At 41.5% G+C, this 23969-nt stretch overlaps 1 protein-coding gene across 5 annotated transcripts in view; it reads left to right on the top strand.

The window, feature by feature from the left end:
* AMN (amnion associated transmembrane protein) overlaps positions 1-23969 on the top strand; it is an 80734-nt gene that overhangs the window by 5044 nt on the left and 51721 nt on the right. For all 5 annotated transcript variants that reach the window (XR_001626666.2, XR_457623.3, XM_007473530.3 and 2 more), the window contains exons 2-3: positions 13415-13533; positions 15096-15140. Coding sequence is in view for 3 of the 5 variants with exons in the window: in XM_007473530.3 (XP_007473592.1) it covers positions 13415-13533; positions 15096-15140 (164 nt within the window). In the remaining 2 variants the exon portion in view is untranslated. The remainder of the gene's footprint in view (positions 1-13414; positions 13534-15095; positions 15141-23969) is intronic.

Raw genomic sequence — 23969 nt, 5'->3', positions numbered from 1 at the left:
TCAGCACCAATATGTCACTGGTGGCTGGTTCCCATCCCAGCTTCCTCTGGAAAGACTTCTCTGCTATTTTGCTTTTCAAGGTCTGATGCTCACACCTCCTGCAATTCTCCACATCTCCCAGAAGATGGTAGTCATTTCCCTTCCTAAGAGACCAGCTCTTTGGACCTAGAATTCCCTGGTCATTTATTTGTATCATAGCTCAAAAATTGTTCCAAGTGTCATTATTTCTAAAGCTTTTTAAAATATATTTTTAATTGAACTGATTTTCCCCTTATATCACATTTCTGAATATCTGAAGAAATTTTTTTTCTGAATTTTAGACAACTCTAAGAGTTAGGAAAGTTTTCTTAGGCAATTCTTGTTGCAGCTAAATAGTGTAGTGGATAGAAAGCTGAGCTTGGAGTCAGGAGGACCTATTTCTGAATAAATCCCTACCTAGTGAGTCATCCATTATAACAAAGAATTTTAAAAGGCGGGTTTTAATTTTAAGAGGAGGGTTAGTTTGGCAAAGCTAACCAAATTGTCAATTGAGTCTGAGAGTAGAGGCAATGTTTCATACCCAAAGTAACTTCACTGCAAAGAAGAGAGAGAAGTACATTTTTCTCATTCCAAGCTTGGTTATCATAATTATATAGTGTTCAGATGCATTTGGGTTGTTTTTACCACTTGCATTTTATTTATATTGTTTTCCAGGTTCCATTTACTTCATTCTGCATCTGTTCATATAAATCTTTTTATGCTTCTCTAAATTGCTGAAAGGTTTTTTGGCTTTTATTCTCAAAATTGGACCTCCCCACTCCCACTCAGTTCTGAATTTATGGTAACTTTGGAGTCTGACATACTCTGCCCACTCCCAGAACCTTAGTGATTCATAGACTTCTTAAACCAGCACCTTCTTTGGGTCTAAAGGCATAGAAAAATGTTCCAAATTATCTCTCCCATCTCCCATCAGTCTATTGATAGTCTCTCTGGGGCATGATATTGTTGTTGTTCACTGATTCCAGTCGTGTACAACTTTTTGTGACCCCATTTGGGGTTTCCTTGGAAAAGATACCAGAGTGGCTTGCCATTTGCTTCTCCAACTCTTTTTACAGATGAGGAAACGGAGACAAACAGGTGAAGTGACTTGCTCAGGACCACACGTTTGAGGCCAAATTTGAACTCAGGAAGAAGAGTCTTCCTGACTCCAGGTTCAGCACTCTATCCACCGCAGCATCTAGCTGCATTGGGGCATCTTCGGGAGGAAGAGGCTATTCAGATAGGCTGGCATTGTTTCCCCAAACAACTAGGAAGAAGAAAGCTATTCATCCTTGGGGTGGCAGGGGGTTAGTTTCCATATATATTAGTGGGGCACTGAGTCAAAGGCATGAAAAAACCCTCACACTCTGCTCATGTCATGTAGGTGCCTTTGACAAGAGTTACATTTGTAAAGGCTATTAAGAACCTCCCAAGAGCCTACAGGAGGTTGTGAACTGAAAAAAAAAAAAGAGAGAGAGAGAATTGAGCTAGACCTCTAAAGACCCGGCTGGGAGTTTTAATTTTGTCTCTGACTTGCTACATGACTGTGGGCAAGTTGCTAAACCTTTCTATAAAATGAGTATAAAAATCTCTGCCCTTATTATCTACCAAGGTTTCTGTAAGAACAAAATGAACTTGGTAGATGTGAACTCACTCTGTTAACCTGTGTGTTGTAATAGACTCTTTACTGATCTTCCATTTTCTCTCTTCTTTAATAAATCCTCCACGAAGCTACCAAAACAATATTCCCTAAATCATGTCACTCACCTGCTCAATAATCTGCATTGGCTCCCTATTGCCTGTAGTGTCCAACACAAACCCCTTCATTTTGTATTTGAAGTGTTTCACCTCCTACAATCACACATCAGTCTTCTTCATCCTTCAGCCCTCTTTAGTTCAGACAAACCATCCTTGTTATTCCTCATATACAACATTCAATATCCTATCTCTGGGTTTTTGCCATTGCTGTCCCCAGGGTCTGGCATGTGCTCTCACCTGTCTTAGAATCTCGGGTTTCCTTCAAAATTCAACTCAGGTGCTAACTCCTAGATGTCTTTCCCGATTCCTCCTTTACCTTCTCAAATTGTTGTTCAGTTGTTTCAATTGCATCCAGCTCATGACCCCATTTAGGGTTTTCTTGGCAAAGATACTAGAATATTTTGCCATTTTCTCCTACAGCTCATTTTACAGATAAATAAACTGAGGCAAAGACTTACCCAGGATCACACAACCAGTGTCTGAGGCTGAATTTGAACTCAGGTTTTCTTGATTCCAGACCTAGCACTCTATCCACTGAGCCACCTAACTGCCCTTACATTGTGTTTATTTTGAACATGCTTCTAGGTATATACATTGTCTCTCTCATAGGATGTAAGTTCCTCCAGGGCAGGGACTGATTCATTTTTGTCAGTATCTCCAGGGTCTAATATAGTGCCCTGCACGTAATAGGTGTTTAATAAATGCTTGTAATTGATTTGCTGACCTTGGGAGAGTTGCTTCCCATTCTTTGATCAGTTTCCCCATCTGTAAAATGAAAGCTTTAGGGTAGAATATCTAAGAGTCTTCTAGTTAGGACGTTCTATTTTCTATTTTTAAAGGGTTTTTTGTTTTACTTTGAGCGCCTATCTCCCTAGATTTGAGTCCAGACAACCTCCCCTCTAGAACTCTCCCTACAGAATTCATTAAGTTGTCCTTCAGCTGTTCAGAGAGGTTGGGGCAGAGAGGGGGAGCCGACGTATACGTGCTGGAAAAATACCGGGGGCCAAGAGTCAGAAAATCTGGGCTCGTGTGCAATCCCATCTCTGCGAATAACTAGGCGGGTGACGACTGCGGGGCCCACAGGCTTCTGATCTCTCAAGTCCTTTCCAGCTCTAAATTCTACCATCCCACAGCTGCAGGGTCTCTAGGGTTCCTTCCAACTCTGCCACTGTGCCGGTCGCGTTCTCCACCTTTGGTCCACACTGCAGTGCCCCAGTCCTTTGCCAAGACCATGAGCCCGGGCCAGGGATGGGGCGGGGGAAGCGAGATGCCGATAGGGAAAGGTTTGGGGAGCAGAAGGCCGGAGCAGTCTTTGCTGAAATGGAGCCGAAGCGACATCCGCAGCTCCACTTTGATATTTCGCTGTGGACTGAGGCAGGAGATGCTTCCCCAAGGAAGTGCGCTTGTGAGGCGGAAACCAACATCATCTTTAAGGCAGAGCCAGGATGGGGGCGTGGGGGGTGGGGATTGAGCTGAAGGATGGCTGGGGCTGGGGGGGGGGGGGGCGGGAGAGAAGGCGGTGGCTGAGGAAGAAACTGGGAAAGGAAGAAGGGAAAGGGGGAGGAGCAGAAGAGGGAGGGAGGGGCAGGCAGCGGGCCAGACCCTGGGCCGGAATTCTATCCTTTGGGGTCTTGGGAAGTCACTGGCTACCTCTCCCTCCTTTCATTTCCTCTGTCCGTCCCCTCCCGCCCACCCACTCTAACTCCCTCCCACCGGATGGTGAAGTGGGGGCAGGAAACATTCCAAAACAGCGGGGGTGGGTGGATGAGATTTGAGCTTGGGCTCCACTGAGAACTTTTCTATTTAAGTTAAGGATTTACAGTTTTGGCAACTACATCCTGAAGGGGGGGAATGAAACACATAATAGCTAGTATTTATGTTGTCGTTCAGTCCTTTCAGACTTTGGGTGACCCCATCTGGGGTTTTCTTGGCAAAGATGCTGAAGTGGTTTGCCATTTCCAGCTCATTTGACAGATGAGAAAACTGAGGCACACAGGGTGAACTGACTTGTCCAGGGTCACACAGCTTCCCCCTTTGACTTTTTAAAAACCCTTTCTTCCATCTTAGAATTAATTCTGTGTGTTGGTTCTAAGGCAAAGGAGCCATTAGGGCTAGGCAATGGGGGTCAAGGGATTTGCCCAGGGTCACACAGCTAGGAAGTGCCTGAGTTCAAATTTGAACCCAGGACCTCCCATCTCTAGGCCTGGCTCTCAATCCACTGAGCCACTGGGTAGGTTTTATTAGTATCCCCATTTTACAAAAGAGGATCCTGAGGCAGACAGATGCTGTCCAGGGTCATAAAGCCAGTAAGTTTCTGAGGCTGGATCATAGACTTGGCACTGGAAGAACCTCTAAGGTCATCTAGTCCAGCATCCTTGTTTTACAGAAGGTGTCTTAGAGCCCAAATTTATCCACGGTCTCAGAGGTGAGATTTGAATTCAGATACTCTGACTTCAGAGGCAGGGCTATTTCCACATTGTTATTTCTAGGTCACTTAAGCTTGGAGTCGAGAGACTGACTAAAACTTATTAGCTGTGTGATCATGGACAGGACATGGTATATCTCTGAGCCTCAGTTTCCTCAACTATGAAATGGAAATACCCAACCTATTTGCTGAATCATGTTAAGGAAAACCATAAGAAATATGATCCCTCATTTTCATTGTTTGTTAATCCCGGGGACTAATAGTCTCTGAGAGGGTTTGGAAGCCAAGGAAAAGAAAAAAAACATTTTACTCAACTAACAATTCATTATCCCACTCATCTCCTGGAATGCATAGCTCATTCACCACATGAAAAAAAAAAATCAGTCCTGCTTTCAATTATCTGGGTCTCTTTGCTCCTTTTTCCTGGTCTAATGGCAAGAATCTCTGGCTGAGATTTGGGAGACTTTGGTTCAAGTCCCAATTCTCTAGCTAACACACTGAATAACCTTTCCTCCTCTCAGCTTTAGTCTGTTCCTTTGTAAAATGAGGAAGTTGTAATGAAAAGAGGAATCGAATGGGAGTCAAAGCTTCTTGATGTCCTGTCATTTTTCCGTTGCATCTGACTCTTCCTGACCCTGTGGGGTTTTCTTGGCAAAATTCCTGGAATGGTCTGCCACTTCTTTTCCAGTCCACTTGACAGATGAGGAAACTGAGGCAAACAAGGGGAAATTATTCACCCAGGGTTGGTTGCACAACCAGAGACTGGATTTGAACTCAAGAAGATGAGTCTTTCTGACTCCAGGTCTAACACTCCATCTATTGTGCCACCTTGCTGCTCCAGGAGTCAAAGCACTTGGGTTCAAATTCTAGCTCTATTACTATCTGCGTGACCTTTGGCAACTAACCCTCTTTGGACCCCAGTTTCTTCATCCAGAAAATGAGAAGATTAGTCTATGTCAATGGTATCAAACTCTAATAGGCTGCTAATGTGTACATATGGATCACTGTGGATTGCATATTGTCTTGGTTTTAAAATGTTATCTATATCTTATTGCATTTTTATTTATTTTGGTTAAATATTACACTTCCCATGCTAGGGGGAAAGAGAACAGTGTGCTTGATACTTCTGAATTCGATGATAAATTTACGACTCTTTCTAGCCCTAAACCTTATAACTCCCTTGTCTCTAAGGTTTCCACCAACTCTGACATTCTTTGGTTTTTCCTTTCCATCTTTGGGCCATATGATCGATTACTATCAAGAAGTGGGGATTTATTATATTGGGCTGGGGGAACAGTGTGAAATGTCAGTCAGAAAAGGGTAGAGATAGAAGGTATAGAGTGTTTGCTAGAAATGAAACTCTTAGATTCCCTGTGGCTCTCCCTTTCCCCATCAATGCAGGAAGCTATAATGGGGGCAGGAGGGGAGGGGTGCATGTGTGTATCTATATCTATATCTTAGCAGCTAGGTGTTGCAGTAGATAGAGTACCAGGTCTGAACTCAGGAAGACTCTTCTTCCTGAATTCAAATCTGGCTTCAGACACTTACTAGTCATGTGGCACTGGGTAAGTCACTTTTCCTATTTGCCTCAGTTTCCTCATCTGTAAAATGAATTGGAGAAGGAAATGGCAAACTACTCCAGGATCCCTGCCAAGAAAACCCCAAATGGAGTCATGAAGAGTCAGACATGTCTAAACAACAACAAATATTTGTATCTATCCCAGATGTGACATGTGCTGGGATATCTAATCCCCCCCCCTCTCTCCCTAGATTGGTTTACTTACCCCAAACTGTCTTCATACTAGTATAGTGTTGGTGAACCTTTTTGGAGTTCGAGTGCCCAGAGGGCAAATTCTAGCTCTCTGGGAGCCCCCCCCCCCATTACCAGAAAGAGCTGAGGGAGAAAGTGCTTGCTTTGGGTGACTGGTCAGAGGGGTGATCCATGCAAAAAAATGTCCCTCCGGAAGAGGGAGAATGGAGCAGCTTCCTGAGTGCCAGCTCTGCATGAGTACTATGTCTTTGCCAACTCTGTACTAGCATATCTGAGTTTCTTTTGTTTTGCTTGGGGAGTGTCACAACCATGGCCTTGACCATACTGTTGCTAATCAAGTCTTTCAGGACCCTAGGAATAAACTCTGATATGGCAGGGGATATAGTCCTATTACTTACCACTGTAGGTCCTGAGCCCCCACTAGTGTGCTTTCCTTTATACAAATTCAGCCTCAATAATCTTATTCTTTTTTTAAATAAACTTTTATTATTATCTTTGGTTTCTTTTGTCTTCATAATTATCCCCAGCATTCCTTCCCTTCCTTCTCCTAGAAAGCCATCCCATATAACAAATAGTATTTTTTAAAAAGAAAGAAATCAGCACAACTGATTAATATACTGAAAATGTCCTAAAATTTGTGCAATATAGAATACCTGTTGATCTCTCATCTCCACAAAGAGAGGTTGAGGGGGTCTCTTTATACATAACTCCATTGTCTTTTTTTTTAACCCTTGCCTTCTTTCTTAGTATCAGTTCTAGACAGAAGAGCAGCAAGGGCTAGACCAGCATTGGCATGAGTACTGGGCTGGCATGGGGGAAGCTACTTCATTCTCCTTCTTCTTAGAGCCCACTCTCTAGGGTAATGTGGGGGGTGGGGGGAAACTCACAGGCAGCTTGAAGTTGTAGTTTGGGCAGGCAAATTCAAAAACATTTGCCAATGCTGGGCTAGACATGTGGAGTTAAGAGACTTGCCCAGGGTCCTACAGCTTCGCCCATTAACTTTTTTTTAAACTCTTACTTTCCATCTTAGAATGAATACTGTGGGGTGCAGTTAGATGGCTCATGGATTGAAAGCCAAGTTTGGAGATGGGAGGTCCTGGGCTCAAATATGGCGTAAGACATTTCCTAGCTGTGTGACCCTGGGTAAGTCACTTACTATGTGACCCTAGGCAAATCCCCCATTGCCTAGCCTTTACCACTTTTCTGCCTTGGAACCAATACATAGTATTCCTTCTCAATCCACTGAGCATGTAGCTGTATCCCTTCCTCTACTAACTCTTAAAGGTGAAATCTTTAAAAGCAAAAAACAAAAATAGTCATAACAATGACTCAAAAGGAAAAATCAGAAATAATCATGATATTTACTTGAAAGAAGGCAAAACATGAATAAAAGTAATGTAACAGTCCACCTATAACCCTGGATCACACTCTTCTAACCATGTACACACTGTCTATGGGGGAAAGCAGAAATACATTTACAAAAATCTAGCAGGGACACACCTGAATAAGAATGAGACATGCCTGTGCTTGGGACATCTCATGACTTCAGACAGCGGGCCTCAAAGCCCTTGGTCTCTTTAGAAAACATGTCACCTGCTAGGCAAAAAGCTTCTCTGCTATCTTCTCCTCTTCTGGGCCTCTCAGCTCTCCTGCAGGATAATGACATTACTCTGGTACTCTCATGCAGTGTCAAGCTCTTTTGGCTCACACCCTCCCTCTTGGCAAGATGCTGGGAAAATATTGTGTTCTTTTGGCAAAATACATCAGCATAGCTCAAAATAGCTACAAAACCCATCTTTCTCCTTCCTCCACTCAGGCTTATAGAGGGCAACAACGAATAACAGAGGCATCCATGAGAGGTTTTCCCTTTATGAGGTTTTTAGACGGTGCTCTGGGGCAATAAGCCCAGATAGCTCTTTAAAAAGCAAAAGATTTTGCTTTTCTTTTGATCAGATTCTAACAGCTGCAACCTATCTGGCTTCTGTCAAGTTCTCTCAACTGAGCCATCTTTTCTCCAGCCAATCAGCTCTCAGCACAGCAATGCCTCTATTCTAAAAAACTCAACACCCAGCCAAATGAGCTGCAGAGCTTTTCTGTAACCACAGTTCCTAGCAACTTCTGTAAGTATTCTCCATTGCTTTTTGTATCTTTTATTCTGGATTCCTCTTGTTCCTATCTTCATCTGGTCATCTACCTTTTGCTTGCTTGCTTGCTTGCTTCCTAGCTTTCTACCTGGCTACCTACTGCCTCAAATACAGGCCTCTTCATAAGCCTTGACTCATCTCTAACTTATGATGTGAAACTCAAAAGATATGCTTCCCCTCCCCCCAGTAATGGCCCCCATCCTCATAAAATCCTGCAATATTCATGATATGTGATTCCTAGTTTAACAGCTATATCCTTCCAAACTCTAAAAACAGTCCTATGTGAATGAGCAAATGGCCCATAATGCATTGCAACTAGTGCTCTGCCTTCAGTACATTTATCTGAGGGACCATTTTCTCTCTGTTTTCAGAACGGTTTGTGTCCTCGAGAATTTCTATCTGAGGACTGTATTTCTCCTCAGGTGGATTTGATCAGTATTCCTTATGCAAATATTCTCATCCTGATCTCTTTTAGCAACCCAAATGTCCACATACAAAAGGGAGGACCTTCTCTCTCTTTTCCGCAAATCTAGCTCTATTTTATATCTCTCTAGCTCCCTGTATAGAGCCAACCGACTTCTAGCTTATCAATATAATTTTAGAAATAATGATATAACTAGTACTCTATAGCTATCCATGTATACCCATATATGTGTGTATATATGCACACTCACACAAATACAGGCATATACATGACATGCATACCTACATCATGCACATGCACACACAGAGAAACATATATGTAAATATACATGCATGTAAACATATGTGTATCTATATAACATACAGTATGTAAATATATACTTATACACGATATATATACATGATACCTATCCATACATATGCACACACATGCATACACACTTGCTAATGCAATGCATACCCATGCCTATATACATACCTGTATATGCACATGTTTGGACATATGTGCACACACATACATGTGTGTGCACACATGCCATTCTCTTAGCTTAGAATTATGACTAAATTTGTCTTTGACTCCTCTCCAGGAGCCCAGCCTCTGCAAAGCTGGGTGGGAGTAGAATATTTACCTCTCTTGTAGGTCAGTGGATCCATCGAGGAGACACTCTCGCCCCCAGGACCAGTCACCACCCTTCTTCCACAGGGACTCGTCATTCAGGTGTGATCCTTGCCACACTCTCCCTTAAATCCTCCAAAAAAGGATCTACCCGGTGTCTGGGCAACCTTTCTCCCAGTCTTAGTAATACTTTGTAGAAACACACATGTGAGAAATTGGCAACAAGATAAGAAACATATTCATATGTGTGATTGTATCTAATAATCTGGGGTCGGATCGATTATTTCATTGTTACAAGAAGCGCTTAGTGAAAAAGCTCCTTCCGCCAATGCAGATTGACAACCATGTCACAACTTCATCTTCCAGAGGTGCCTGGACCACTAAGAGATTGGGTACCCTACCTGGGTCACACATCAGCTTGGGTCAGGGAAGGTCTTCCACGTTCTGAGATCAGCTCTGTAATTTCTACTCCATGCTGCCTTCCCACCTAATATTTAGATCAAGGGAACAGGTTAAAAATAGATTGTAAGGGGGCAGCTGGGTAGCTCAGTGGATTGAGAATCAGGTCCAGAAATGGGAGGTCCTGGGTTCAAATTTGACCTCAGACACTTCCTAGCTGTGTGACCCTGGGCAAGTCACTTAACCCCCGTTGCCTAGCCCTTACCACTCTTCTGCCTTAGAACCAATATTGATGCTAAGGTGAAAGGTAAGGGTTTTAAAAAAATAGATTGAAGCTCTTTTAGGGAGGAACTATTTTATTTTTGTCTTCATACACCTAACACAAGCATTAAAAGTTTATTGATTGGTAACACTAATACATTTATAAATCATTTTAACATTTACTTTTCTCATCTTGGCTGTGAGGTAGGCTGGACTCAGTAGTCCTGTTTCATAGATGAGGAAACTATGGCTCAGAGATAATGAGAATTCTTTATAACATTTTTTAAATAAAACTAAGGCAGATAGGGTTAGCACACAAGAAGACTCATCTTCATGAGTTCAGATCCAAACTCAGACACTTACTAGCTGTGTGACCCTGGGCAAGTCATTTCATCCTGTTTGCCCCAGGTTCCTATCCATAAAATGAGCTAGAGAAGGAAATGGTAAACCATACGAGTGTTTTTGCTAAGAAAACTCCAAAACAGGGTTACAAAGAGTCAGATGACTGAAATGACTGACCAGCAACAATGATAATACTTTACAATTTAGTCAAGTGCTTGGCCTGACATGAATCCCTCTTATGCATATAATATCTCGTTTGGATTGTGAAGTGACTTGCCTGTGGACACACAGTGAATAAGCATTAGAGCAGTATTTAAACAGGGTCGTTCTTTCCAATACCCCACATTCTCTATCAGGGGATGTCTTTGGGCAGAAGCTGGATGGCCCTTTGCTGGGGAGAAAGAACATTCTTCTGTTTGTGTGCAGTCTGGACTAGATGTCTCCTGAGGTCCCTCTTAACTCTGAGAATCTGTGATTCCACCTGAAGGCTGTGAGAAGTTTGTGGGGAAAGATCTCCAGGGCCACCTGGCATATGCAGCTATAAAGGTTGCTATTGGAGACTTTAGAAGGATCCTTAGGAAGATATGCCCCTTCTCTGGTCTCCCCAAAGGGCGAGGAGCTTCCAGAATGCCCTGGGTATGGAAGATGATCTTTGTTGCTTCAGGAACCCCCATTTGTCCCCCCAACTAGTCTGGAAACTCCCTTACTGCGATACGAATGCCCTGTGAGGCAGAACTAGATCTTATTCAGCTTTCTACTGACTTCAATGCCTACACATAGGTCATATTTATCTAAGGAAATTGAGTTTTGATCACATGTCAAAAAGCATCAGATTTAAAGCTGGAAGAGACCTTAGACACCATCTAGTCCAACCCCCTGATTTTGCAAAGAAGAAAACTCAGATCCAGGGATGGGAAGTGAGTTATTTGTTGAATTTAATTTAATCTGTCAAACTTCCCTGTTCCTGCTTCTCTTTACAGGCTTGATGAGCTCAGTTTGTACTCTCCTCAGGGAGCCTCCCCCACAGGCCTGGTTCAAGTTCACTGGACTCAGCGGGCTTCCTTCAGATCAACACACACCCCCATCCACCCGCCCACAGCTCCCCAGGTTTCATGAAGCCTCAGATTTTGTTCTTGTTTCCAAGAGAGACAGGAGACTGACAGAAAGAGCATGGGCTGCTGGTCGCCCCGTATGAGGAAATCCCAGGGATGAGGTTTTTATGTGGGCACAAATAAAAACAGGATGTGCCTCCTGCAAGCCTCAGAGAGCTCCTGATTAACAGGATATCATTGTCAATGGCAGTAACAACAGAGTTTTCTATAGCTGTTTGGAAAGAGGGCCCTTTGCCTGATGGGAGCTAATGATATGGCTCTTGTCCCCATCTTGCCAAAAATCAAATGAGTTTCTGAGAAGCAGCAACTTAATCCTGAAGAAATAGCTAGAGAGTGTTGGAATTGAGGACTTGACCTCTGGTCCATGGCTCTTTCCTTATGTCAAGCTGGTGAATCCAGTGGATCAGCTTCTCCCTGGCCTAGCAAATGATCTGCAGACACCATAACTTCCTGCTGGCCTGCAGGGAGGTCAGAACTCAGCCCTTCCCTGGGGTCCTTGCTTCCTAGCAAACTGGCCAGGAGCAATGGCAGAACCTTCACCATCTGTCTCTAACTGTATGTCCGCAACATTCTCAGTAGGTCCTTGGCTAATTTGGATCCTAGCCTGTGCTGTTGGAGAAAGGTTCCTGCTTTGTGAGAGACCAGATACTTGATTTGTGGGATTTAGAGTTAGAAGAAGGAATCACCTAGTCCAACCCCCTCATTTTCAAGTGAGAAAACCAAACCCTAGAAATGAAGTCATTGCCTGAGATCACATGTGCAGGAATGAACAGAGCTAAGACTGACTCTAGGTCTTCTGATGTCAAATCGAGTCATCTGGGTCCTGGTCCGAGCTCTGCCACTAATTTACTGTGTGACCTTGGGCAAAAGTCAATTTCCCCTTCTGACCTTCAGTTTTGTCCTTTGGCCTGGACGTTCCTTAAGGTCCAGTTCCAATACTCTATGGTCTGTGATTCTAAAGTTCTTCTCAGCTATGATATTCTCAAGTTCTAGGCATTTCCTTGAATTGTTATAGAAATAGCGGACAAGGACTGATTTGGATCAAAATATCTTTAGTAGCTCTCTTTATGGTGGCAAAGAATTGGAAACCAAAGGGATGTCTATCAGTTGAGGAAGGACTGAACTAGTCATCGTATGTGGTTGTAACGGAATCCAGTTGTGCCATAAGAAATGACAAATGAGATGATTGCAAAAAGTCTGGAAAAAGTTATACAAAGTGATGCAAAGTGAAGTAAGCAGAACCAGGATAATGTTGTTCACAATTACAGCAATAATGTAGAATAATTGATTTTTCCATTGGTTATTTGAGTTTGTTTGGGGGTTTTGGCTTTATAAGATTGCTCACTTACAAAAATGAACAATATGGAAATGCGTTTTACATGATTATACATGTATAACCCAGAACAAATTGCATGCCAGCACTAGGAGGGAAAAGGGATAGGAAGGAGGGAGATAAGTTCAAGCATATGAATTAGGGAAACTTGTGTAGAAATTTGTTGTTACATGTAAGTGGTAAAAATAAAATAATTAATTAAAATGTATGATTATCACCTGTGAATGATTTTATCATCAGCAGTGCAAGGATCCAGGACAATTCCAAGGGACTCATGACAAAAAAAGCTATCCAACTGCTATGGAAGGAACTGATGGAGTCTAAATGCATACCATTCTTCATTCCTTCATGAATTTTTCTCTGATACAAACAATCATGTGTCTTTTTTCACATGAAGAACATTGAAATATGTATTGCATGATAGCACATATATAATCTACATCATTTTAGCTGTCATCTTAGAGAAGGGAGAGAACATGGTTTGCAAAATGTCAGAAATGATGAATAAAATTGTATCTACATGTAATCTGCAGAAAAAATAGGGGGAAAAAAGAAACACAAAAACAAGTGACAAATTCAATAAATTCAGAGGAATTGTTTTATTTTTTAAAATATAATTGTTACCAGAAAAAAATGCATCAAATACCAGAATCTACATCTTTGGTAGTATTTGGGTGGTTCCTGGTGATAAGATCTCGGAGAACCCACTGAAAAGGGATCAAGGTGTGGAGACAAAAGCCTGCCCTTCCATGGCCTCTTAAGTTCCATTTAGTCTTATTTTTCCCTTTTCTTCTCTCCTTACCCCCTGGCAGAAGTTTCTGTGGCTGTGTATAAGCAGTGGATTCCAAACACCAATTTTGAAGATGCTGCCAACTGGGACAGAAACCGAACTCCAAGTGAGACCGATATTGTCATGTTTGACAGCAACAAGGTACTTTCCATTTCCCAGAATCTTCCTTTTGATTGTTTAAAGAAGACAAGAGAGAAGTGGATGAATTGGGCAATTTCACCAATTGGATAAATGAAAGGAATAGGAGGGCTTGCCTCTAAGCACCACGAAAAAGGTACTAGGTGGTTTTATATGGTCCTGAATAGAAGTGAGGTGATTTTATTTGGCCATCCTTGACCCTCGCCTCCCTTCTGCAATTTACACCTCTCAGTCATAGAGTCAGGAAGAGATTGGAAACTTGGAAGGGCCATTAAAAGAGACAGGGACATCTAATTTAGAGAAGAGAAGATTGGGAAAGGAAATGAGTTATAGATGGTTCCCATCTTCTACTATTTGAAGAACTATCATGTGGGAGAGAGATTAGATTAGTTTTATCTGGAGACAGAAGGCAAAAAAAAATTTGGAAGGAGCTCTGAATTTAGAGTCAGAGAATCTGGGTTTGAATCCTGACTTTGCCACTTAATACCCATTTATTTTCAAGCAAGTAAGTTATTTCTCTGGTCTCCAGTTTCCTCATCTACAAAATGAATGAATTGGATTAGATGACCATCTACTTCTGAGAAATTGCCTCTGTTTCCTTTCCTCTTTCTCAGTTTTTAGTCTTTTGCAATCTTCTGATGTTACCACTCTCCTGGGGTAGCTCTCAAAGGTTACCAAAAGTCTTTTTTTTAAACCCTACTTTCTGTTGTAGTAACACTTTAAGAAAGAAGGGCAAGGGCTAGGCAAACATAGGTAAGTGACTTGCCCAGAGTCACACAGCAAGGACTGATTCCAGGCCTGGCACTCTGTCTACTATACCACCTAGTTGCCCTATCATAGGTCTTTTAACTGTTAAATCCATAGTCTTTTTTAAGTCTTCGTCCTATTTGACTTTTCTAGGGATTTTGACATTATCCATCAATTAAATTGGGTTCAATTTGCCAAGCATTTCTTAAATATCTACTGTGTAGAGGTTGTCTGAATCTATGATCAAAATCTATGATTATGTGGGATGGCATGGAGGTAGACTTTGGTTCAATACAAGAAGAAAAAAAAAGCTCCCTTCCAGTCAAAGTTGAAGGGCAGTTAAGTGGCTCAGTCTGGAATTAGGAAGACTCATCTTTCTGAGCTCAAATCTGGCTTCAGACACTTAGTAGCTGTATGATCCTGGGCAAGTCACTTAACCAGGTTAGCCTCCATCTCTTCATCTGCCAAATGAACTGGAGAAGTAAATGGCAAATCTCTTTGGTATCCTTGCCAAGAAAACCCCAAATGAAGTCAAGAAGTCAGACACAACTGAAAAAAGGCTCAACAATAGCATAATCAGAGTTGTCCAATAATGGAATTGGCTTCCTGAAGATAGAGTGGGTTTTCTGACACTGAAAGTCTTCAGGCAGAGGCTGGATGGCCATGTATTGGGAACGGAGGGGATTCCTGCTTAGGGAGAGGTTGGACCAGATGATCTCTCTGGTACCTTCTTTCTTTATGATTATGAAGTCTAATTAGTCCTACCCCTTGTACTCCCCAAGACACTAACTTATTCAACTTTTTATCCCTTTCCCCAGATGGTCTCTGTATTTGTTGGGAGCACTCATGTCCTCATGGGCGCAGTAAGTATACCACTTTGCTAGAGATGCCCAGGGCATCCTCTCCTGCTCTAACACCTGTTGGTGGAATGGGCTGGGAAAAGTTGTTTAACCAGGTCTTCAGCAAGACTCAGAGGTCCTTGGGGCCTGGTTTCTAAAATAGATTTTGGTCTCTTCCTCCTTCCTCTGAACCTGTGCCACACTGAACATCTGTACTGAGAGTACGGTGTAGAGGAGGAAGAATTGTACTTAATGTCATAGGTCATAGATTTAAAACTGAAAGAACCTTAAAGGTTTTAAAATCATTTTACAGACAAAGAAATTGAGACCGAGAGAAATTAAATGACTTTTTCTCTAAGTCACACAAGTGGAAAGTAGCAAGGCCAAGTCCTCTGGCTCAAAATCTAATACTTTCCAACATTCCATGTTACTATAGATCATTCTGATATTATCTTTATATATATATATATATATATATATATATATATGTTTGTTTGTTACATTAAATTTTCTAGCTATCTCCCTCTCTCCCTTCCCTTCCTATATTAGAGAAGGCATCATTTGACCATATATATGGTCAAATGATAAAATTATGCCATGCCTGTTTCTATTAATCAGTTCTTTCTCTGGAGGAGGACATTCACAGTTATTCCTCAAATAATATTTCTGTTGCAATATACTGTGATTTCTTGGTTTTGCTTATTTTACTCTTCATAATTTCATGTGGGTTTCCATTAAAAAAAACTGACCTGTTTGTCATTTCTTATGGAGCAGTAGTATTCCATTCTCCCACTGATAGGCATCCTCTCAATTTCCAGTTCTTTGCCACCACAAAGAGAGCAGCTATACATATTTCAGAACAAGAGGTTATTTTCCTTTTTCTCTGATCACTTTAGGAAACAGACCCAATAATGATATCACTAGGTCAAAGGATAAACACAGTTTTATAACCCTTCGGGTGTAATTCCAAATTGCTCTCTAAAATGGCTAGATCAGTTCATAGTTCCACCAACAGTGTATCAGTGTACCCATTTTTCCATATCCCCTCCAATATTTGTCATTTTGCCCTTTTATTATTTTAGTCAATCTAATAGGGATGAGATGATATCTCAGAGTTGTTTGATTTGCGTTTCTCTAATTAATAATAATTTAGAGCATTTTCCCATATGGCTATATATATAGCTTTAATTTCTTTATCCAAAAACTGCCTATTCATATCTTTTGACAATTTATCAGTTGAGGAATGACTCACATTCTTACAAGTTTGACAAAGTTTCTCCAGATATTTTCACTACGAAACCTCTATTTGAGAAACTGTCTATTAACACCCCCCCCACTAATTTTCTGCTTTCCTTCTAATTCTGGTTACCATAGTTTTATTTATACAAGCCCTTTTAAATTTAATATAACCAAAATGATCCATTTTGCATCTTACAATTCTCTTGATCTTTTGTCTATTCATAAAGTCTCCTTCCATAAATTTGGTAAATAATATGATCCCTGTTCTTCCAATTCACTTATGATATCTCCCTTTGTGACTGACTAGGTCCTGTATCTATTTTGATCTTATCTTGGTAAATAGTTTAAGATATTGGTCTAAACCTAATTTTTTTCTAGTTTTCTGAGAAATTTTGACCAAATAGTAACTTCTTATCCCAAAAGCTCAGATCTTTACTTTTGTCAAACATGAGGTTACTATAATCTTTTACTATTTGTTATACATCTATTCTGATACAATGATCAATCTTCTTTTTCTTAGTCAGTACCAGATAGTTTAAAAAAACAACAACCCTTATCTTCTGTCTTAGAATCAATTCTATGTTTTATTTCCAAGGCAAAAGAGCTGTAAGGGCTAGGCAATGGGGGTTAAGTGACTTTCCCAGGGTCACACAACTAAAAAGTGTATGAGACTAGATTTGAACCCAGGACTTCTGGTCTTCAGGCCTGGTTCTCTATCCACTGGGCCACCTAACTGCCCTCCTGATAGTTTTGATAATTATTGTCTTATAATATAGTTTAAAATCCAGTACTGCTAGTCTTCCTTCCTTTACACATTTTCCCATTAATTCCTTTTATAATCTTGACCCTTTGTTCTTTTCTCTTTTTTAATTTCAAATTTTATAAAGCCAAATAAAACAAGCATTTCCATATGCAAAGAAAAAGAAGATTGTGCATAAGTGAAATCACAAATCTCTGATATGTTTAGCTTCCTTTTCTTCATATCTACATAATAATAATATATATAATAATATGAAATAATAAATAATAAATGGAACTTTCAAAGCTTTCCTACCTATCTGTGTTTCTTTCCCACAAATCCTTCACAGGGATTTTCATTCAACATTCATCTGTAGTCTCCATGCTTTTTTACTTCAGCATTCCTTTTGAGCAAATGTTCTCAGAATTAATTAATATTTATGTATGCAACTTAATATAATATTCAGTAGTGAATTAACTTCTTATTTGAAGGTACCACTGTATTAATAATTATGTACATTTAAAATTTTGCACAAAAAATAGAAATTACAAAAGAATAAGCCAAGTGGCTCAGGAGGTTGAGAGTCAGATCTAAAGATGAAAGATCCTGGGTTCAAATATAGCCTCAGACACTTCCTCGCTGTGTTACCCTGGGCAAGTCCCTTAACTCCAATTGCCTAGCCCTTGCCACTCTTCTGTCTTCCAACTGAGACCAATGGCATATGCCATAGGACATAAGGTAAGGGTTTAAGAAAAAAAATTTTTTTATCCAACCACAATTCAAAAGAGTTGATTCTGTGGTTCTCTGCTTTCCTTGTAATCTAACTCTCACAGTTGATATATTGCTACTGGAAAAAACGATAGTTTTGACTGTATGGACCTTTGTCAACAAGGTGACATTTCTGCTTTTTAGCATGCTGGCCAGATATGCCCTAGCTTTCCTTCCAAGGAGCAAGCGCCTTTTAATTGCATGACTGCAGTCACCTGCTGCAGTGATCTTTGAGCCCAAGAATGTAAAATCCGATACTGCTTCCATTTCTTCTCCTTCTGGTTGCCAGGAAGCGATGGACCCAGTTGCCAAGATTTGGGGCTTTTTGATACTAAACTTCAAGGCAGCTTTTATGCCCTCCTCTTTCTCTCTCATCAAGAGGCTTCTTAGTTCTTCTTTCCTTTCTGCCACCAGAGTGCTATCATCTGCATATCTGAGAGCGCTGATATTGCCTCCAGCAAGCTTAATTCTGCCTTTTAATTTGTCTAGCCTGGCAGTTGGCATCATGTACTCTGCACATGTTAACTAAAGAAGGTGGTTAAGTTATAATTACTGTAAGTGGGCAATGCCTCGCTCAGGAGGAAATGAATGACCTCTAAGGTGCCGTCCAGTTCTGGGAAACTGTCTGTTTCCTCGCCTGCCGGGCTTCTGATGTCACCCCTCTCCTGAGATGGCTCTCTCAAAGGATAGTGAAGCTCTATCAAACCCTCCCCTCCTCCAAAGCACAGCTCACGTGCCATTTCCTTATCCTCCCCTCACCTTATCCCCAGTTGTTAAAGCTCTCTCCTTTGGGAAACTACTTTGGATAACCGTATCCTTTGTGTGTTTACCTAATTGTGCATATGCCATTATCCCTCCAGTAGAATGGAAGCTTCTTGAGGGTAAGAATGGTTTCATTTTTCTCTCTGCAAAACTGCCCTGCTTTTCTGTTTCTTCTGGGCTTTCCTCTCCTCTTTAATGTGGTTTTAACATTTTGTTTTAACATTTCATTCAGCTTCCCCAGTTCAAATCTGATCTTGGACACTTTCAACCTGGGTGACCTGGGCAAGTCACTTAACCTATTTGCCTCAGTTTCCTCATCTGTAAAATGAACAAGAGAAGGAATTGAATGAGCTCTATAGAGAAGGAAATAGTGAACCACTCCAGTATCTCTGCCAAGAAAACCCCAAATGGAGTCATGAAGAGTCAGACACGATTGAAAAATAACTGAATGACAAAAAATGTTTCACTGATGCTCTTTATTTGGGTTGGTGGGGAGTTAATTGCCTCACTATCACCACCTACCACCTCATCTTTACCAACACCACCTACACCAAGTAGAAGTCCTCTCTTGTCACAAATATAGTCAAGCAAGATGAATGAATGCTTCAACCATATCTGAACATCCTTCTGAGGTCCATAATCACCTCTCCGCTAAGAGGTAGGAGGCACGTATCATCACAGGTCATCTGAAGTCGTGCCTGGTCACTGCATTGAGTTCTGAAGTCATTCAAAGTTGTTTTCTTTTCCGTTAGTGTCTTTGTTGCACAAATTGTTCTCTTCATTCTGCTCATTTCACTCTGCACAAGTTCATATATCTTCCCAGGATTCCCTGAAGCGACCTTATTTAATCAACTCCAATGGCTTAGTAATATTAAATCAAATACCATGATTTACTCAGCCATTCTCTACTCTCCCTTTCTTCTTCCTCCCAGGCTAAGCCTTAGTTCTCCAGTTGTCCCAGGGATTTCCAGCCCTCAGGGTAGAGAGGAGGGAAAGTACCCATTTCAATGTTTAGGGAGATCCGAAGGGGAATTCCCCATTAGACTTTCCTGATGAGATGATCTTCTGAATTCTTGGAAAGCACTGAAAAATCCCACTACTCATAAAGGAAGCCCAAAGGATCCCTGCTCTGCTTAGGGAGAAGGTAGCCCCATCTTGAAGACTTAAGGGCATGTTTGACAAGGTCCATGACCTTGCCCCTCTCTTTTCCCATGAAATAAATGAGGGACAGCCAGGTAAACCAATGAATCAAATAGGTGTGAACCATAGGGAACTATTAAATCTAGACTTCAGGGTCACCTGGAGCTTTGAGGATGACAGAAGAGATCAACCCTAGATGTCCCCAGACCTGAGCCATATCCTATGCCAGAGTGTCCCAAACCAGGGGGAACGAGATCTTTTAAGCTTTGCTGAGGTCTCAGCCTTAGGCTGTGTGGACCTAGTCACGGGCACAGGGACAGTTGCATGGGTTCTAAAACCCAAAGCCATAGTAGACAGGGCCTGCACCTAGGAATCAGGGGCAGGCCATGTTCCTCTGACAACTTGCCATGAGACTATAGCAATGTCATTTCCCCTGTCGGGATCTCAGCTCCTGCATCTCTAAAACAGGGAATTTGAAGGGGTTTGTCATACATCTGCTGACCTTCCTTGTCTTCTGAGCTTGTTAGCTCTCATTGCAGTGATTTCCTGCTCGTATTCTTGACTATTTTCTTCCTTTCCACCATGTTGGTACTTGCTTTTAGTACCTACTTACTCTTTCCTTCCTTCTCCCTGCCCCAACACACCCCAGACCATGAGAATTGTTTCTTAGCATAGTAAACAGGACTGTTTTAGGGGACATCAACCTAGAGACTTAGTCTCTCCTTATACTTAGAAGTCACCTACTACAAGAAAACTTGGAATGGGAAAAAAGAAAATGGCACTCTCATTAGGGCTATTGGCAGTAATGACAGTCTTTCTACCCCATAGCTTAATTCTCCTGCCCTACAGTGGTCACAGTAGCTCTCCTTCTAAGGTACATTCTTTCCCTTTTACTCTTTGGGACGGAGTGTATGACCTGGGGTAAATCAGCTCACCATGAACATTCCCTTTGGTCTGGTGGTCATTAAGCATTTATCAAACTGAAACCATCTGTTTGTTAATTGACCAATTTTCCCAGTGTCAATTATTCTGTGTAACTAAAATTTGCACTACATATCTCAAGGGTGCCAAGGCCATAACGCTCTTCCTACCAATCTTGTAGCTCATTTCAGTACAACAAATATGTGTTAGGCACCCACTATGCAGGGCAGTTAGACAGTGCAGTGGAGGGATGGATAACTGACCCTGGAGTCAGGAAGACCTGAGTTCAAATCCAACCTCAGATATTATTTAGTATCTATGTGACCCTGAGAAAGTCACTTAACCCAGTTTCCCTTAGTTTCCTCATCTGCAAAAATGAGCTGGAGAAGGAAATGGCAAATCACTCCAGTATCCTTGTCAAGAAAGTCAAGAGAACTCCAAATGGAGTCAGGAAGAGTTGGGCATAACTTAAACAACTGAAAAACAACCTACTATGTACAAGAAACTGCACTAGGTGTCATGAATACAAAGAACAAAATGAAATAGTCCCTGCCCTCAGGGGGCATACATTTTATTAAAGGGGTGTGTCTGTGTCTGTGTCTGTGTGTCTGTATTATTGAGGGGAGAGTTACAAGATGAAGTAAGATAAGACACAAATAAGATTATTGGAGAAGAAAGCATTTGCAACTGTTCACAATGGAGGCCAGTCAAAAAAGGCCACAAGTAGAAGCAAATAAGTGGACTGTAGTTTTGTAGGGGGTTTTTTTAACCTTTACCTTACCTAGAATTAATACTAAGAATCAATTCTAAGACAAAAGAGTGTTAAGGACTAGGTAATTGGGGTTGAGTGCCTTGCCCAGAGTCACAGTTAGGAAGTATCTGAGGTCAAATTTGAACTCAGGACCTCCTGTCTCCCAGGACTGGTTCTCAATCCCCTGTACCACCTAGATGCACTAACTGGACTGTATTTTGAAGGAAATGGAAAGATTCCCCAAGGTGGAGTGAAGAGAGAGGGTATTCAAGGCAAGGGGACAACCTGCATAAAGACAAAAAATGGAATGTTGTGTGGAGGAACAACAAGTAAACCGATTTGGTTGTAGTGCAGAGTCTGACTGGGATTTATCATTGGGGAAAATGGGTTAGAGTCAGACTGAGGAGGTTTTTAAGGGCTGGAAAGAGGAGTTTGTATTGTATCCTAGAGACAATAGGGAGAAGCTGAAACTTCTTTAGCTGGGGAGGGACATGGTCACTGGCACCTTCAGAATATCAGTTTTGCAATGCAGAACAATTCTGAAGGATTTATGACAAAGAATATGATCCCACTTCCTGAGAAAGAACTGCTGGAGTCAGAATGCAGAAGAAAGCATATTATCTTTCACATGAGCTTCTTTATTTGGGGGGTTAGGTTTTAAATGAGTATTCTCTCATAACAATGGCCAACATGGAAATATATTTTGCATGATAATACATGTACAATCCAGAAAAAGGAATATTAATTTTGCAGCAGAGTAGAGGATGAATTACAATGGGGGAAATGTCAATAAGGAGATACACTAGGAAGCTACTACAATACTTCAGGTGAGATGCGGTCAACTGAATCGGGGTGGTGGCTGGGTGAGTGAAGGAGACACAGATGTTAGAAATGGTGGACTGGTAGGATCGAGAAAGCTTGGCCACTGATTAGATACAGGGGAAGAGGGAGAAGGAAGCAGCAAGAATGATGATGCCAAAGTTGCAAACCTGAGTGATTAGAACAATGATGATCTCCTCACAGAAATAAGGTACGGTTACAAAATGAAATGTCTGGAAAAGTGTGAGCCAGATTGAGGAGGGTTTGGAATATCAGACTGGCGAATCCATATTTGAACCTTAGATCAGGGATTCTAAACCGTGTGTGTGTGTGTGTGTGTGTGTGTGTGTGTGTGTGTGTGTGTGTGATGCTCCCATTCTTTCAGGCTGGCAAATCCTAGGGACCTCTTCTCAGGATGATGTTATTAAAATACATAAAATAAAACAGAGGTTCATAAAGGAAACTGATGGTTATGAAATAGTTATTTCCTTTTTTTAAAAAATGAGTTCATGGATCTCTGGTTAAGAACCCCTGTCCTAGACACAATAGCAAGCCGTTGAATATTTTAAAGAGGTGGAATGACGTGAATTGTCAGGTCTGTGCTTTAGGAAGATGATTTTAGTAGCTGTGTGGAGAATGGAATGGAGCTTAGACCAACTAGAAGCCTATTATAGTACAGATGTTGAAAGTCAAAACCAAAGTCGTGGCCATGTTAAGGGAGGTTGTAGAGATAGAATCAACATGACCCGGAAACTGGATGGATTTGGAAGATGAGGAAGAGAGAAAACCAAAGGATAATGATTCAGGTTATGGCTCTATGATAGAAAAAAGGATGCTTGGAAGAAGGGCAGGGTCCAGGCAACATAATGAGTTTTGTTTTAGACTTTCTGGACCTGAAATGCTGACAGGATTTAATTCAGCTGGATGTGTGTATAGCAGGCAATTGGAGATAAATATTTAAATTTAGAAAAGATATTAGGGACAGATATTCTGTTTGGGTATAAATTGGGGCTAGATGAATAGATTTTTGTTTAGATGAGATCACTGAAGGAGTATGTAGGGAAAGAAGAGAAGAGGGACAGGACAGGGCTTTGAAGAGCTCCAGTTATCCTTTCAGCTTTCCCTTCTCTCCTCAGGCTCTGCCAAGAGGGAATCCTCCGTCCCTGGACACCTCATCTTGAGGCCTTCCATTCCAGATCAGGGATTGGAATTTTCAAATACTCATATTTGAGAAACATTTCTTTGCACTTTGTGGGAGGTAACTTGTCCTTGCTGTCTTCATCACCAGAATGGCTTTGAGGTCCCCTTTCTTGACTCCAGACTTTGGCTTCTACAGTGGTATCTTTGGGTAGTGGTAGAGGTGAAGGGATGATTCATCAACCTCCTGTAATTCAGGGAAGGTATGAGCATGAGTGCCAGGAAGAGCGAAGCCCACCTTTGCTGAAGCCACATTGACCATCCCCAACCTGAGTGACCCTCTTGCCTGCCTTTAATTTCAGTTCAGTGGTTCCCAGGCTCACACATTCTCTGTCTGGGGTTCATTCTTCAGTTGTGACAATTCGCGAAGGACCAGTCTTCCCAGGGAGGGGCATACCCTGCCTCCCCTGGAAGACAAGCTTCTTGAAGGCCCTAGAATTGATTAGGGCTTATGCCTGTTTGGTCCTGCCTGGCCCTTGAAGCATGACTAAAAGATACCTTCAGCAAGCATACCTCT

The sequence above is a fragment of the Monodelphis domestica genome, chromosome 1, assembly GCF_027887165.1.
Source record: "Monodelphis domestica isolate mMonDom1 chromosome 1, mMonDom1.pri, whole genome shotgun sequence".
NCBI classification, from domain to species: Eukaryota; Metazoa; Chordata; class Mammalia; order Didelphimorphia; family Didelphidae; genus Monodelphis; species Monodelphis domestica.
This window is presented reverse-complemented; position numbering and strand designations above follow the sequence as displayed.